Raw genomic sequence first — 16,126 nt, 5'->3', positions numbered from 1 at the left:
TGAAGTGACCTTTCATTACTGAAAGTTTATGCTGGTGTAAATTTTGTTACTGTTTAAAATGCTGCTCAGTTTCTGTTTCATTCTAATCTTTAACTCCTACCGTGCGTTCCTTAGAAAACTTTCCTAGAAGTAAACCAAACACTCAACACACCCTAGTAGAACTCAGAATAGACCCTTTTTAGGACTGCCCGCTCTCACTGGACTAGAACTCCCAGAGTCCCTCCCTCTTGATGGCTTTTTTTTTTGACGGACTACAAGTCCCATCAGGCTCTTTGCCAGCTTCCGGAATCTGCTCCCGGAAGCGGCAACTAGTCGCCTGGCCTGGCTTCGGATAGAGGGCCAGAAATGGAGGAGATCGGGATCTTAGTGGAGAAAGCGCAGGTAATTCTTCGCGGGGCGCGCTGAGTCGGGGACGGCGAGGTCTGGCTGGGGCTCCCGGGGCTGCCCTTAACTCCGCAGCCTGGGGAAGGGAGGAGGAGCGAAGGGGAGCGGCCGGGAAGCGGGAGCTGCCGAGTCACCGGCACCTCCCGCCTGTGAATCGGGCCTTGGAGAATCTATCAGGGAATCACGGGGAGTGGTTAGCTTTCCTTCACTAATTTCAGTCGGGATTCCCAAGGGTTAAATTCTTAATTTTTTTTAAGAGCCTGTGGTATCTTTAAAGCTTGACACATCTGCTACAGCCCCTTGGTCTGCAGTTCTTATTAGTTTCATCATAACAATGGCACCCTTAAGACTAACAAAAGTTTATTCAGGCCAAGGTATGAGCTTTCGTGTGCATGCACACTTCTTCAGGTACTTAGAAATGGACGCTAACGTTTCATATATATATATATATATATATATATATATATATATATATATATATATATATATATATATATATATATAAGATATCTTTATATACCTTGAATAAATCTTTGTTGGTGTTAAAGGTGCCACTGGGCTCAAAATGTGTTCTACTGCTTCAGACCAACACGACTCCCTACCTGGATCTAGTTTCTTTATAGTATTAGTCCACCTTTCTCTCTAGGATCCAAGGCAATAATGGGGGGGGGGGGATGTTTGAGTTCTGTAAGCTAATATGATAACCTCTGGATTCTTGCTTTGCTGCTTATTTTGTTTTCCCACATCTCCACCATGAAGGATCCACTGTGTTGCAATTGAAGAAGCAAGCTCTGGTGTCCGGATAGTTAATCCCAGCATGACATTTCTTTGTTAGCCCTTAAGAGACAGTGTGATGTAGCGGTTAGAGCAAGGGTGGCCAAAATGTGGCTCAGGAGCCACATGTGGCTCTTTAACACATATTGTGTGTCTTTTGAAGCTTCCCCCACCTAATCAGCTGACTTTGGGAAGGCATTTCTCTCTTTAAATCATTTTTCCTAGCCAGCCAGTGACTTGGAAAACGCATTTAAAGTTAATGTCGCTTTCTTTCCACCTCTCCCTCTCCCATCTATTTGCCTACCTGCCTGCTTTCAAACATCTGATGTTCACATCTTGGAGCTCTCAAACATCTGACATTTATTCTCTGTGGCTTTTATGTTAAGCAGGTTTGGCCACCCCTGGGTTAGAGTGGATCTGGGAGACCCAGTTTCAAATCCCCACTTGTCTGTGGAAGTTTGCTGGGTGGTCTTGGGCCATTTGGACATTCTTGGTCTTGGTACCTACCTCACAGGGTTGTGGTGAAGCCAAAATGGAGAAGAGAATCATGTAAGCCAGTTTGTCTCTTCGCTTGGGAAAAAAACCTGTGGTATAAATGGAATATACAAATAAATGACATGCTGCAGGACTCTTATGTATTGTGTAAGGGTTGTGGTTCAGGGAGGGGCTGTGCCGAAGTGACAGAGCATCTGCTTGGCATGCAGTAGGTCCCAGGTTCAATCCCCAGCACCTCCAGTTAAAAGATCTGGCAATAGGTGATGTGACAGACCTGTACTGGAGAACATAGAGGGCCACTTCCAGTCTGAGCAGACAGTACTGACTTTGATGGATCAATGATCTGATTCACTGCAAGGCAGCTTTGCATGCATACCCGTGTAGGTCTGCTTTGCATGCCTGAGGTCCCAGATTCCATCCTTGGCATTGCTGGATCAAAGTCTCACACAGTAGGTGATGTGAAGGGCTGCCTGCAACCCTGGAGACCTGTTGCAAGTAGACAAGACAGACCTGGACCCTGAGACCCCTCTGGAACTTTCCTATTGTGAATTTTAGGACCAGCCTTCTTCTTGGCTGTGAGATATGTTAGGCTGAGAGCTTCATGTTGCAGTGGAGGTTTGAACACTGGGCTGTTACTTATTTGTTTATTTGCTTTATATCTTGCCTTTCTCTCCAATGGGGACTCAAAGCAGCACACATTGTTCTCCTCTTTTATGTTTTATCCTCACAACAACCCTGCAAGGTAGGCTAGGCTGAGAACCTTCCATGGCAGAGTGGGGATTCAAATCAGGGTCTCCCAGATCCTCAAACCCAGGGGTGTCAAGCATGCATTTGGGGGGCTGAGTCAGGCCCCCACAGGGCTCCTCTCCGGCCCCTGAGCAACTGGCTGTCATCTGCTTCCTTCTCCCTCTCTCTTGCTTCCTTCTGCATCACAGCTCGCTTAACCAGGCTTGCTCAGTCGCACAGGAGCTACAGAGTAAAACCTATTTTCTCCATTGGTTGAGGCTCCTCCCTTGGGGAGGAAGGGGGGAGGAGCTTGCTTTGCCAGGGTCTCTCAATTGCACAGTAGAGTTACTGAGCCGAGCCTCTCTTCCTTCTATTGACTGAGGCTCCTCCCCCCAGTCCCCTGGGGAAGGAAGGAAAGAGCCAGAACTTCCTTTTCCCAGTTCCCTGGATCCTATGGCAGAAATACAAAGAAAGCATCTTTAAAACCAATGAGTGCTAACGTTTTAAGCATATTTTAAGTTTTTTTAAAATTTATATTTGTGTTTGTCTGTATTCTTTATAAAATGTATATCTCTGCAACCTAATCTTAAGTAGATACACACCTGGCCTGGCCCAACAAGGTCTCTTTTATGTCAGATCTGGCCCTTATAACGAATGAGTTTGACACCTCTGCTCTAACCAGTATTCCACGCTGGCTCTCAGATCCTAGTATGTCTGCCACACCACTCACGCATTTGCTCCCTGTCATCCACTCTGCTCACTGGAGGTCTTACTAGTTTGCAAAAATTCACAGTTTATAGAATCCTAGCTATTTTCCCCCTTTTTCTGCATTTAAGTTTTCTAAGAAGAATTATCTCTCTCTCCCCCCCGCCCCCTAACACCTTCGTGTTGCTTACTTGGAGATGGTTGTTAACCTTTTGATCATGTCATCGTTTGTGGTGAAATGTGGTTGCTGTCCTTCAAAGTTTTCCCAGCCAAGGGTGCACGAAAGAGTTCTTTCCCCCATTGGATGCCTCCTTTCTTGATCTTAGGATGAAATTCCAGCGCTGAATATCTCCAGGCCTCAGACTGGCCTCTCCTTCTTGGTTCCAGAGGCTGAGGATGTGGAGGATCTTTACAGTCGCTACAAGGTGAGCTACCTGGTTATCCTGCATGATTGAGGAGTGGTAGCTGTGCAGGAAGGCTGTGCTGTTTCCAGCCCTCAGTCTAAATTCTATATATATGAATTCGACTGGTTTGGCAGAGCCCTCATTTCTTGAGATTAGACTCTCTCATTTTTGAATGTGTCGACTTAGTGGAATGGCAGTGATCATACTGGGACATCCATCTATACCACCCCCTGCTCCATGCGTTAGATCTTTTGCTGCTGTTGGAAGAAGTGGAGGGGAAGATGAAGGGTTTTGTTGTGTCTCCCTCCGTAGAAACTGCAGCAGGAGTTGGAATTCCTGGAGGTGCAGGAGGAGTACATCAAAGATGAGCAGAAGAACCTGAAGAAAGAGTTCCTGCATGCCCAGGAGGAGGTCAAACGCATCCAGAGTATCCCCTTAGTCATTGGCCAGTTCCTGGAGGCAGTGGATCAGAACACAGCCATTGTGGGCTCCACCACAGGTATCTTCTCTCCCTGACGCACGTGCCCAAGGAAGTGAACTGGCTTCTCTTGCTCGAGCCCTGTCTTAACCTCTCGGCCCTCTCCCTTGCAGGCTCCAATTATTACGTCCGGATCTTGAGCACCATTGACCGGGAGCTGCTCAAGCCCAATGCTTCAGTGGCACTGCACAAGCACAGCAATGCCTTGGTGGACGTGTTGCCTCCCGAAGCCGACAGCAGCATTATGATGCTCACTTCAGGTAAGAGAACCTTCCTCTTACCTGAAGCAAATCCTGCTCAAAGGCTGTGTCTAGGTAAGCTAGTTAAGGTGAAGAAAGAAAGGCCAGCACACTTTGCTGCTTTAGCACTTGGGAGGGCCAAGCCCAGGTAATTCTGTGAGTCGGGTCCAGTATTCTTCTTATCTTCCACTTTTTCTGACTTGAAAGGTCTCGAGCAGATCAAAATCCAGCTCTTAACAGGCAATCACCACAACTAAATATTTAGCAGCTGTTAAAACGGTTTTCCAATCCTCATCTACAAAGGAGAACTGGGCTTTTTTGTTTTTTAAATGATAAATTCACATAACCTATCAAAGAGGGAAGATAAACACCTTTCTCTGAGATCAGACCAGATTTCACACTCCAATAAATCATGTTTTAGGGGCTCCAACTGACCATAAATAATGTTTTAAGGACTGAAACTCAAAATGACATTTTACAAACTCTGTCCAAATACACTGTGCCTGCAAATCAGCCTTTGAGTACAGCTGAGGGGAAATGATTTAACCAAACAAGCATGAATGCTGTTCTAGAATGAGGGATTGTTAGGTCCTTTAGATAGCTTTGAAGTAGCTTGGGATAGGGAATGGTCCAGAATTAAACTTCCACTAATGGAAGAGGTTGTGCCAAACCCACCAGCTTTACCTTTTTGCTGCAGACCCCTGATGTGCCTTTAATGCTGTTCTTGAGACTCTCTTGTCCTCCAGGAACAGCATTTCGGAGAGATCAGTGGACTGCACAGCGTAGAAAAAGAAGAGATTGGATTTATATCCCACCCTCCACTCTGAATTTCAGAGTCTCAGAGCGGCTCACAATCTTCTTTACCTTCCCCCCCCCCACACAACAGACACCCTGTGAGGTGGGTGGGGCTGAGAGAGCTCTCACAGAAGCTGCCCTTTCTAGGATAACTCTGTGAGAGCTATGGCTGACCCAAGGCCGTTCCAGCAGCTGCAAGTGGAGGAGTAGGAAATCAAACCCAGTTCTCCTAGATAAGAGTCCGCGCACTTAACCACTACCCCACTACAGCAAGCTGGGAGTGGGAACGTTCTTCTTCCACTAATGGAAGTGCCTTCTCTTAGCAGAAAATTTACTCTTGATCCATTCTGGTGATATGTTGGAATCTGTGTTTGGGGGCCACTTGTGCTGCTAGGGCAAAGTTCTCATTGTCTGTCTCATTCCCTGGTGTGAAGAAGGAGACCCAGCAGACCTGATGCTGGGGTGAGGCCTTTTCTGACCAGGGAAACTTTGCAATTCCTTTTAAGTTTTGTTTATTAATCTCTTCAGATCAGAAACCAGATGTGATGTATGCTGATATCGGTGGGATGGATATTCAGAAGCAGGAAGTCCGGGAGGCTGTGGAGCTGCCCCTCACCCACTTTGAACTCTACAAACAGGTATTTTATTCCAACTTCTGATCTTGGAGTCAGGAAATTTACCACACTATACACCATCTCTCCCCACATGTTCCCCAGAGAGTACTGACATCGAGCTCTCAAAACCTGCTTGTAATCCCTGGGCCAAAGGAAGCCCGTCGGAAATCCACCAGGGACAGGGCCTTTTCGGTAATGGCTCCTTGCTGGTGGAACCAGCTGCCAGAAGAGGTGAGGGCCCTGCGGGACCTTGGGCAGTTCTGCAGGGCCTGTAAGACAGCCCTCTTCCAGCTGGCTTACAACTAACTGGCAGTGGAAACTCTATGGAAGGTTGTAGTGTAGCATTTTGGCAGATCGTTGTTCTATATGTTTTCTATTTTACTGTTTTAAATGGTGCAAATTGATGTATTTTTAAAACCAAACCCTATGTTAGATTTTATATGTTGTGAGCCGCCCTGAGCTGCTTCGGTGGGAAGGGCGGGATATAAATTGAAATAAACTGAAACTGAAATAAACTGAAATAGTAGAGCACCTTTAAGACTAACAAATTTTATTATAGCATAAGCTTTTGAGAAGCGCAGCTTTTTTTTTAACATATTATAAGTTTATTTTAGAAATTCCAAGTTATACAGGACTTTGTTGGATCAAGTAGATTAATTCCATATATAACAAAATTCTACTGTGCATAAATTACTGTGGTATATATAACATTGTAGAACATCTTATTTAGCATTTAAGATAACGTCCAGTTCGCCAATCAATCAATAGTTAAATAAATATCTTATTAAGGATAAATTAACTGACAATTGGGCTAGAATTTTTGACTCTTAAGCTAATAATGCCTTGCTCGATCTCAAGCCAAACAAAACGGAATATTTAAATAAAAAGGGTAAGACGGGATAGCATGTTAGAAAGATTTATAGTGAAAGAAACTGAAGGTATGTTGTGTTAATAGGTAAGATGTTTTTAGATTCCGGAAATGGAAGCCTTTTTTCTTCAGATGAAGGGAGCTGTGTTTCTCAAAAGTTTATGTTACAATAAAATTTGTTAGTCTTAAAGACTAAATGTGTTAGTCTTAAAGTTAGACTCTTTACTATTTTGTAGCAACAGACTAACACAGCTAACTCCTCTGGGTGCATGAAATAGTTAATGATGTATGTAGTATCCATATAGAAATCCAGGCTCTTGCTGTTTAGATCTGTGCCTGGTTAGCTTTGAAGATCCTATAGTAGCACTCTTCCAATTTTGTAGCATTTGGGAATATTGAGGTATCTGCCATAGAACCCCTGAATGCTGCCAAAAAGATTTCAGGATATGTTCTAGGTATAGATTCATTCTGATGGCCATGGCCCCCAAACATCCTGTTTCACTGTTTTCTCGCCTTGCGGTTCTTTCAGATCGGCATCGACCCTCCACGTGGTGTATTAATGTATGGTCCTCCTGGGTGTGGGAAGACCATGTTGGCCAAAGCGGTGGCCCACCATACCACAGGTGAGTGAGATGTCAGAAAGAGATATTCAGCATAAATGCAAAAGGGTATGGGGGAGAGTTCTAGGTTAGGCATGGTTCCACCCCCCATTCACATATAAGAACATAAGAGAAGCCATGTTGGATTAGGCCATTCGCCCATCCAGTGCAACACTCTGTCACACAGTGGCAAAAAAAAAAAGTGCCATCAGAAGGTCCACTACTGGGGCCAGGACACTAGAAGCCCTCCCACTGTTGCCCTCCCACTGTTGCCCTCCCAAGCACTAAGAATACAGAGCATCACTGTCCCAGACAGAGAGTTCCATCTATGCCTTGTGGCTAACAGCCACTGATGGACCTCTGCTCCATATGTTTATTCAGTCTCCTCTTGAAGCTTTCAACATAGAGTCCTGTCTTAAGGCGTGGTACAGTCCTGCTCCTTTTCCTGAGTTTGGTTCGGGTAGCCACTCAAAAACTACCAAGCAAGTTATTTAAAAAGAATAAGGACAGCACCTGCCCCCATCCCATTGGAGAATCCATGAGTGCCAGAGCCTCTAAATGAGGTGGGTGAATCTGTTGTTCGTAAATGTAGGGGAGCTGGTGCTGATGTTGTCTTTCCCCCCATCCAGCTGCCTTCATTCGGGTGGTGGGATCCGAGTTTGTACAGAAGTACCTGGGCGAGGGGCCGCGGATGGTGCGGGACGTCTTCCGCCTGGCCAAAGAGAACGCCCCGGCCATCATCTTCATTGACGAGATCGACGCCATCGCCACCAAGCGCTTCGATGCACAGACGGGAGGTAAGTTGGCAACGAGAGGGAAGGGAGGCGAGGCCCTTTCAGGCAAGGGTACAAGTCTGGCTAGTAGATGTTGGAGGGAGGCAATTAGGGGGTGCAGGTTTAAAGAAGTGTGAATTTCATATCAGGAAAGTTGAATCAATGTATCAGGAGCAGGGCTTTTTTTGTAGCAGGACCTTCTTTACATTTTAGGCCACAGACCCCTGATGTAGCCAATCCTCCAAGAGTCTACAGAGCTCTTAGTACAGGGCCTACTGGAAGCTCCAGGAGGACTGGCTACATCAGAGCCTGCTTCGGCAGGGAGGGTGGGATATAAATCAAATAAAGCAGGGGTGGCCAAGGGTAGCTCTCCAGATGTTTTTTTGCCTACAACTCCCATCAGCCCCAGCCAGCATGGCCAATGGCTGGTGCTGATGGGAGTTATAGGCAAAAAAACATCTGGAGAGTGACCGTTGGCCACCCCTGAAATAAAGTAATGTAAAGGGGTGTGTGGCCTAATACACAGAGGAGCTGGTACAAAGATTTGTTCTACTGTCTGACATGGATGAGCCAGGAGTAGGCAGAGGGCAATATGTAACCGGTCCTTACACTATTTCTCCTCCAAGGCTGGAGGGGGAGGGGGGAGGAATGACAGTGAATATGGGCAGGGATTTGCACCACCTCACTGCTCTCCTCTTGCAAAATGTCCTGTCCCCATTTTGCATTAGGTAGCCATGATGAGATCAGAAATCCCACTCTATCTGCATATGTTCTACGAGATCTTTCAATTCCCACTCCCTCCCATAAGTGTTGCTGTGTCTCTACTTCATCATAATGTGCTAGAACTTCAGGGGTTCCAGAGTTCCATGTCCTCTGGCCTTGTATATTGTTATCCTATGAGAACTGCAGGGGAAACTTAGGTGAAGTTTGGTGCTTTGGGTGGGGTTGCAGAAGTCAGGCATGGGCATTCCACATCATATATTCTGTATGTGGTGTTAATACTATTTTAAAAAAAACCCAGATTAAATTACACACAGCTTGTTTGAATAACTTATAGATGCTACGCAGTTCTGTTCACAGGTTTGGAGATTTGAAATGGGGATTGATTTTGCAAACAGGAGGATGAAAATGAGGTGTTCAGAATATGGAGTTAGCTAATAAAGATAATGAATAGCATATACAGAAGGGAGAACAACTAAGTTTCTAGGCACTCTGCTTTTACCCTTTTGTTTATTCACAGTATGCTTTTTGCAGACAGAAATGCTGTTAAGAGGCCAGTGTGGGATTGGGGTTAAGAGAAGCGGACTCTAATCTGGAGAACTGAGTTTGATTCCCCACTGCTCCGCTGGAAGCCTGCTGGGTGACCTTGGTCCAGTTGCAGTTCTCTCAGAACTCTCTCAGCCCCACCCACTTCACAGGTGCCTGTTATGCGGAGAGGAAGGGAAGGCAATTGTAAGCCACTTTGAGACTCCCTTGGGTGGAGAAAAGCCAGGTGTGAAAACGAGCTCTTATAGAAGTTTAGCGTGGGTTCTATATAAATGAACTCTTTGGTACTCTGGATGCCTGAATATATGTTAGTGGACTCCAGACATGAAGAATTTCCTTTTGAGGGAGTGTGGAATAAGCACAGGCCTTTGCTAGTGAGGAATGAGAATACTGGCTCTCTCCCGGGGTGCCAACCGGTCACGTTTTTGATCTCTTTACAGCGGACAGGGAGGTTCAGCGCATCTTGCTGGAGCTGCTCAACCAAATGGATGGCTTTGATCAGAACGTGAACGTCAAGGTACGGACTTGGGAATAGCGAGATGGTTCCTTTCAGTGGCTTTGGGCTTCAGGCGATCGTCATCCCAACAGAAACAGTTCTGCAGTTTTTGGAGGAGGAAGCGTGAGGCATCTGACACCAAGTCCTTGGGTTTTAGGAATGTTTTGATTATGGCTTGGTCACGCTTCCTAGTTGGCATGGACTTCTCTATTGAGATCAGAATCTGCCTGTTTCGTTACCAGCAGCATTGCAAGCACTATCCAGAAGTGCTTAAATCTGTGGCTAGAGGATATATAGTCTTCAGTACACTGGGGTGGGATGGTGTTGAGTGGATCTCTTAGGGATTAACAAATGAATGGAATTGGGAGAGGGGAGAGGCTGGTGACCGTGAAGGTGATCTGGGGAAAGTAGCTCATCTTCTCCTTCTTTGTGTGATTTCTTTACATTCCTACCTGACTTCTTTCCATCCCTCCCCCCCACAAAAGGAAAAAAAAAGAATTGCCTGCCACAGTCTCCAAAGGTGGCAGAGGAAGAATGTGACCATCTCTTTGATGTTACTTCTGGTGCCAAACAGGAAGTGATATCATTGTGTTGGGTGATGTGTTGTGATTTGCCCATAGAATCCTAGGACCTAGAGCATCACCCCATGCAGTTATATCACTTCCTGCTTCACTCTGGAAGTTGCATTGTGCATCGTCAAGGAAAATGTCCCTCCCCCCCCCCCCCAGTTTCTCCTTCCAGGTTGCCACCCATAAGTGGCAGGCCTAGTCAGAGAAGGCTCCCTTCTCCAGATAGCAGCCCAGAAGTTAGAAGCATATGTGTTTCACACAACTTGCGTTCTGTTTTGAATTTATTTTGTGCTGTCATACTCCATAACGTAGTTCTACTTAGCAAGAAGAACGTCACAATTATGGAGCCACGTGCTCGCAGAGTGTGACCTGGGCATTAGATTCCAGCCTAGAGATCTGGCATTCAAGTGTGAGATCTTTTGTGCTTTTGCAGTATTTTTAGAGAACAAATTTCCTTGCTAGAGACAGCGCAGGCAGCATTTCTCACATGCTTTAATGAAAGCACAGCTGGGTGGCTGCGTCTGTATAAAATTGCATCACCAGCTGCCAGCATCTGATGTACAAGAAAAACAGCACTGATCTTCAGGTAATGAGACCCACGGTGTTGTGAAAGGTGTCTACCAAACTGTAGACTTCTCTGTTCATTAGATGTGCTTGCATCTCTTCGCCCGAAGCAGCCATTAAAGTGCTTGTCAACCAAGAGGCCCTAGTACGGTGGGTGGGGGAGAACATCTCTAGGGGCTCGGAACAAGTTTTTGTTGAAATTGGGACTTGATTTTTCCCCCCCTCCTTGGGTTCCTTCCAGGTGATAATGGCCACAAACCGAGCCGACACACTTGACCCCGCTCTGCTCCGACCAGGCCGCCTGGACCGCAAAATTGAGTTTCCTCTGCCGGACCGGCGCCAGAAACGACTGATCTTCTCCACCATTACCAGCAAGATGAACCTGTCTGAGGAGGTGGATCTGGAGGACTGTATCCTTCATGTCAGAAAATGTTCACAAGCCTTGAGGAGGGCAGCTTGGCAAACAGGGACTCTTCTGCCCTTTCCTCCTCTTATCCTCCTCGTCTCAATACCAGAGAGCCTGGTAGACTCTGTGCCCACTTACAGGGTAGGATCCTGTCGACCTTGGCCATTAGCAGTGTTGTAAAAGAAATCACAGGGACTTAAGAAAAACTAAGGCTAAAGCTGTCCTCCATGGCTGAAGCTTTATTGGTGCTTGCTATGTGTGCGGTTTTCACAGCTCGAACCACCTTTTAATTTTAGCATGTTACCTCTTCTGCTTGCCTGGAGTTTGATTTTCTCACCTGTCAGTGTCGAGAAATCAAGCATTTGGGCATTTGGGATTTTTGCGCAGGGCAGTGTGCTTTCCACTGCCTTGCTTGAAATGGATTGGGCCGAAGGGGCGTCAGTTATTATAGCAGGGGCATATTCACACCCTTGCGCCCATCACTGGTTCGTCTGGCCACAGGGCCTGCGTGGCTGCTCTAGCTGCTGACCTGAAGAATGGGGTCTGAGCATCTCCTTCACCCCAGCTGCTGCTTCTGGAGTTCTTACTTAAGGTCTTGTTAAGAGAAGACCCCCCTCACACCCATTGCCTCTGCTCGGGAGCAGTAGTAACTGAGCCCAGCAGAGGCTTTGATCCTGTCTCTCCCGCTAAGCTTCTGACAGAAGGGAATGCTGTGGCTTATGGGTCAGGTCTTGGCTGTTCTCTTCAGTAAATTTTAAAATCTGATGGGCACCTCGTTTTATTCTCTGTCCTCTGACGGTGAAAAGGGGGATAAGCAGAGGCTATAAAATAGAGACCCATATAGATTTCTACCAATTTCCCTCTAAGCTAGCTCACAGCTTTTTGGCCTCTGGCTCACACATTTTTGTCTGAGCTCAGGAAAAATGGCCCCAGAGGAAACTAATTTATGCGGGAGCTCACAACTTTAATGCCAGTAGCTCACGAAGTAGAATTCTTGCTCACAAGACTCCGCAGCTTAGAGGGAGCATTGATTTCTACCTTCCTTAGCATTCTCTAGTACAAGAGTGCTCAGCTTGAGGTCCATGAGCTATAGTGGGGCCTTGCTGGCAGTCTTTCCACCTCTCTGCCACCGCCTTGTACCTTGCTTTGTTTCACCCTTGGCAGATCCCCCTCCAGATCTAATGGAAAAGGCATCTGCCAAGGAGAAGGGGTTTATGCCCAGCCATTGGCCTGCCCTGGGAGAGATTCCCTTCCGGGGATGCTCGTTAGCAATTGCTGGAGCCCCACAGTGTTTCTTGCCCAGCCTGGAGACATGCCAGTCATCACAAAATGAAAGAAGGCTCCATGCCTTCTGCATCATTGCTGGACTCTCCCCAGCTCAGTTGCTCCTGGGGGCAGGTATCACTTCAGGGACCCAGAGTTGCTTGGCCTGGAGGATCTGGTTCATTAGGAGTTGCTGTAGTAGAGGGTTGTAAACTTGCCCCTTCCAAGCACCAAGAATATAGAGCATCACTTGCCCCAGACAGAGAGTTCCAACAATCAGCTGTGGCTAATAGCCACTGAGGGACCTCTGCTCCAGAGAGAGAGAGACAGCTTGCTCCAAAGGGGTGTTTTCTAATTGTGTAGGTCATGCTAGCCTGTTTGGAGTGGGTCCAGCTGGGCTCTTCTCTCCATCCCTTTCCTTCACTCCTCCTTCCAGATGTCGCCCGGCCGGACAAGATCTCAGGTGCCGACATTAACTCGATATGCCAGGAGGTTAGTCCCACGTGGTTTTACACAAAGCTAACTTGGAAATAGGTGGCTGTGAACTCTGGCCCCATTTGGTAGCTCTGACGACGTTTGCTCTTTTTTGTAGTCTTGATACCCTTCAGAGCTGTGTAAAAGAAGAAATCCTTGGGGAAGGGATGGCAGAAAAAGGGCAGGGGAGCTGTGTTGCGAGTGAATCACCTCGGTTCTCTATATTGTAAGCTGGGGTTGCCAATCTCCAGGTGGTGCCTGGAGATCTCCCAGGGTTACAGCTGGTCACTACTAATATTAGCTTCCCTGGGGAAAATAGCTACTGTGGAGAGTGGACGCTATGGCATTATAGCCCTCCGAAGTCTCTCCGTTCCCCAAACTCTGCCGTCTTATGCCCTCTGCCCAGCCTGATCTTATCAGATCTCAGAAGTTACACAGGATCAGTCCTTGTTAGCACTTGGGTAGGAGAGCACCAAGGAAGTCCATGGTCGCTACGAAGAGGCACCCAATGGCAAACCGCCTGTGAATGTCTGTCTTGCCTTGAAAACCGTACAGGGTCCCCATTGACAGTGAAACGAAACCCTCCCTTGTGTGAATGTTTCAGTTGAAATGCTTTCCCTAATCCTCCGAACAGCTGTCATTCACGCTTTCACCCCTTCCTGTTGCTTCAGGCTGGGATGCTGGCTGTACGGGAGAACCGCTACATCGTCCTGGCCAAGGACTTCGAGAAGGCCTACAAGACAGTCATCAAGAAAGACGAACAGGAACATGAGTTCTACAAATAAAAACTGGGGAAAGCAGGATGGAGCTGGGGTGGTTGTCTCAGTCCTTGGGGATTTTGGGGGGGGGGGGTAGTGTGAGTCTTATATTGTGTGTCTTTGGCGTTTCAAGGAATGAAAGTAACGTATGAATAAATAAGTACCTAGGATGTTGGATGTTCCCTCCTTCCACAGCGAAGCAGGTCATTCCTCCTACCGCCAGGGTGTTCCGTAACTTACTCCCGCATAGGTTTCTGGGCAACAAGATCTTAAAACAGGTTGGCTTTCTCAGCCGTGCTATTATTTGAAGCTCAGCTGAGACGCCCCCCATATTTTGTGAATGATGAAGATACATCGGCTGCTGCTCCTAGGACTTGCTTGAGGCAGTTCACAAAGTAAAAGTACAGCAATAAAACCAAGAGCATAAAAATTATCAGTATTAAAACCATGGGGTTTTTTTTTGTAGCAGGAGCTTACAGTAGGCCCTGTAATAAGAGCCCTGTAAGCTCCTGGAGGATTGGCCACATCAGGGGCAGTGGCCTAATATGCAGAGTAGTTCCTGATACAAAAACAACAGCAACATCCTGATTAAAACAAGCATTAGAATCCAAATCTGAAAACACGGTAGGGGAGAAATAGTCATCCTCTGCTATGCCACTTTCTCGAGGCTGCATTGGAGACCTTAGCAAGGGGGAAAATCTGTGATAAATTTTGATTATTAAATTTTGATTAATTTATATAAAGCTTCGCATAAGTATATATAAGCATATAAGAATTCACCAGGTCATATAAGCATACAAAATTTACAAATGGCAACAGGCTCAGAGTTATTACTTTCAACAACAAAATGCCTGCGCAGGAAGTCTTTATGATGCTTCAGAGCCTATAATGGATGCAAAATCTGGTAGTTAGACGTCCAAAACTACCACATTTTGGATATATTATGGGCTTTGAAACCTCATAGACTTTTTGCACAAGCACTTTGTTGTTCAACTCTGAGCCTGTTGCCTTTTGTAAATTTTGTTTGCTTATGAGTTTTTATATTCATATTTATATTATATGAATTTTTGCTTATAGGAATTTTATATGTACTTCTACAGAGCGTTATAGAAATAAATCAGAATTTAATATTGTATTAGCTATTTATCAAGGCTCTTTCCGTTGCTTAATAGTCACTTTCCGTGATTCTCTTCATGGTTTGAATTGCAGACCTTAGCAGCTGCAAAAGAAGACTCTGAAATAGCTGTGGGGTGGAGGGTCCACTCACATCATGGCATCTAGTTTGTTTACATGAATGGCTTGGCCTAAGATCATAGAGGCTACTTTTTCTTTCTGCCTCCTGTATTTTCACAACTGTTAGGATCAATGCCAAGTGTGTGCTTTCCGTGCCTCACATTCAAATGCCAAAAGTCACTTGATGGCTACCCTGCAATAGGGGAAACTCCTTGGAAATCTATTGGAACTGTATCGTTTCTGGAAGAGCTATACAACTTTCCTCTTTGGTCTGTAGACCTGGTTCCTTTTTCTGGTTCTGGTGGGTAAGAAGACACAGATGCGGTGTTTTAGCGGTATTACAACAGTTTATTTGAAGCACTTTTGCAAACAAATTGTATGTTTCATTGACTTTTTTAATGCTCTTCGTTACAAGACAATGTGAATGAAATGGCACAGCAATGTGAATGATAAATGGATCAGGTCCGTCGTAGGTGAAGCCACTGCAAGCACATCGGTGGTTATATTTCATCAAATGGCGAATGCTAATTCTATATCTGTTCTTGCTATTAATGATCCAGATGGGTAGCCATGTTAGGCCATAGCAGTAGAAAAGAGCAAGAGTCCAGTAGCACCTTGAAGAGTAACAAAATTTGCGGCAGGGTATGAGCTTTCCTGAGTCAGAATAGTGTCTCACAAAAGCTCATGCCCTGCCACAAATTTTGTTAGTCTTTAGGGTGCTATTGGACACGTGCTGTTTTCTAATGCTATTACTGAAACTGTGGTTCGGGAGCCACATGCCTCTTTCGCACATATGTGGTTCTCAAAGCCCCCACTACCACGTCAGCCAGCTTGGAGAAGGCATTTGTCTCTTTAAATCACTTTTCCAAGCCAGCTGGCAGTTTGGAGAATGCATTTTAAGTTGCTTCCTTCCCTCTCTCCCCCATCTATTTTTTCCTTCCTCCCTCCCTCCCTATCTTGCAGCTCTCAAACATCTGACATTTATTCTATATGACTCTTATGTTAAGCAAGGTTGGCCACCCTTGCTCTAAGGAATAGTTCACCCAAAAGAAAACTTGGAAGATAAGAGAGAACTAGAATAAAATAGCAGAGGAGAATGTGCAGCATCTGATGACCTTTTGCTGAATAAACAAAACGTCTGTGCTCTTGGTGTGACAAGTTCAATTTAGGCCTTTTGTAAAGCAGTTTTACAAGATCTCATGGCTTCAGTAGTCAACACAAGCCAGCCAGGATTAAGCAAGAC

General features: G+C 45.9%; 1 protein-coding gene across 1 annotated transcript; it reads left to right on the top strand.

Annotated features, from left to right (window-relative positions):
- The first annotated feature begins 250 nt into the window (after positions 1-250).
- PSMC4 (proteasome 26S subunit, ATPase 4) lies at positions 251-13,820 on the top strand. Its single transcript, XM_060257827.1, has 11 exons — positions 251-381; positions 3,411-3,509; positions 3,801-3,987; positions 4,080-4,226; positions 5,529-5,638; positions 7,012-7,105; positions 7,711-7,878; positions 9,561-9,637; positions 10,991-11,159; positions 12,855-12,910; positions 13,564-13,820. The coding sequence occupies exons 1-11, from the start codon at positions 346-348 to the stop codon at positions 13,675-13,677; spliced, it is 1,257 nt and encodes a 418-aa protein (XP_060113810.1). The 5' UTR covers positions 251-345; the 3' UTR covers positions 13,678-13,820.
- Positions 13,821-16,126: the final 2,306 nt, after the last annotated feature.

Source organism: Heteronotia binoei, chromosome 17 (assembly GCF_032191835.1).
Source record: "Heteronotia binoei isolate CCM8104 ecotype False Entrance Well chromosome 17, APGP_CSIRO_Hbin_v1, whole genome shotgun sequence".
NCBI classification, from domain to species: domain Eukaryota; kingdom Metazoa; phylum Chordata; class Lepidosauria; order Squamata; family Gekkonidae; genus Heteronotia; species Heteronotia binoei.
The sequence above is the reverse complement of the archived record's forward strand: the minus strand, read 5'-3'. Positions and strand labels throughout refer to the sequence as shown.

Bases quoted from the DNA above. Each gene is read 5' to 3' on its own strand.
- PSMC4 (XM_060257827.1), top strand. From the start codon at position 346: ATGGAGGAGATCGGGATCTTAGTGGAGAAAGCGCAG. The intron at 3,510-3,800 runs GTGAGCTACCTG...CTCCCTCCGTAG, and splicing joins ATCTTTACAGTCGCTACAAG to AAACTGCAGCAGGAGTTGGA. The intron at 7,879-9,560 runs GTAAGTTGGCAA...ATCTCTTTACAG, and splicing joins CTTCGATGCACAGACGGGAG to CGGACAGGGAGGTTCAGCGC.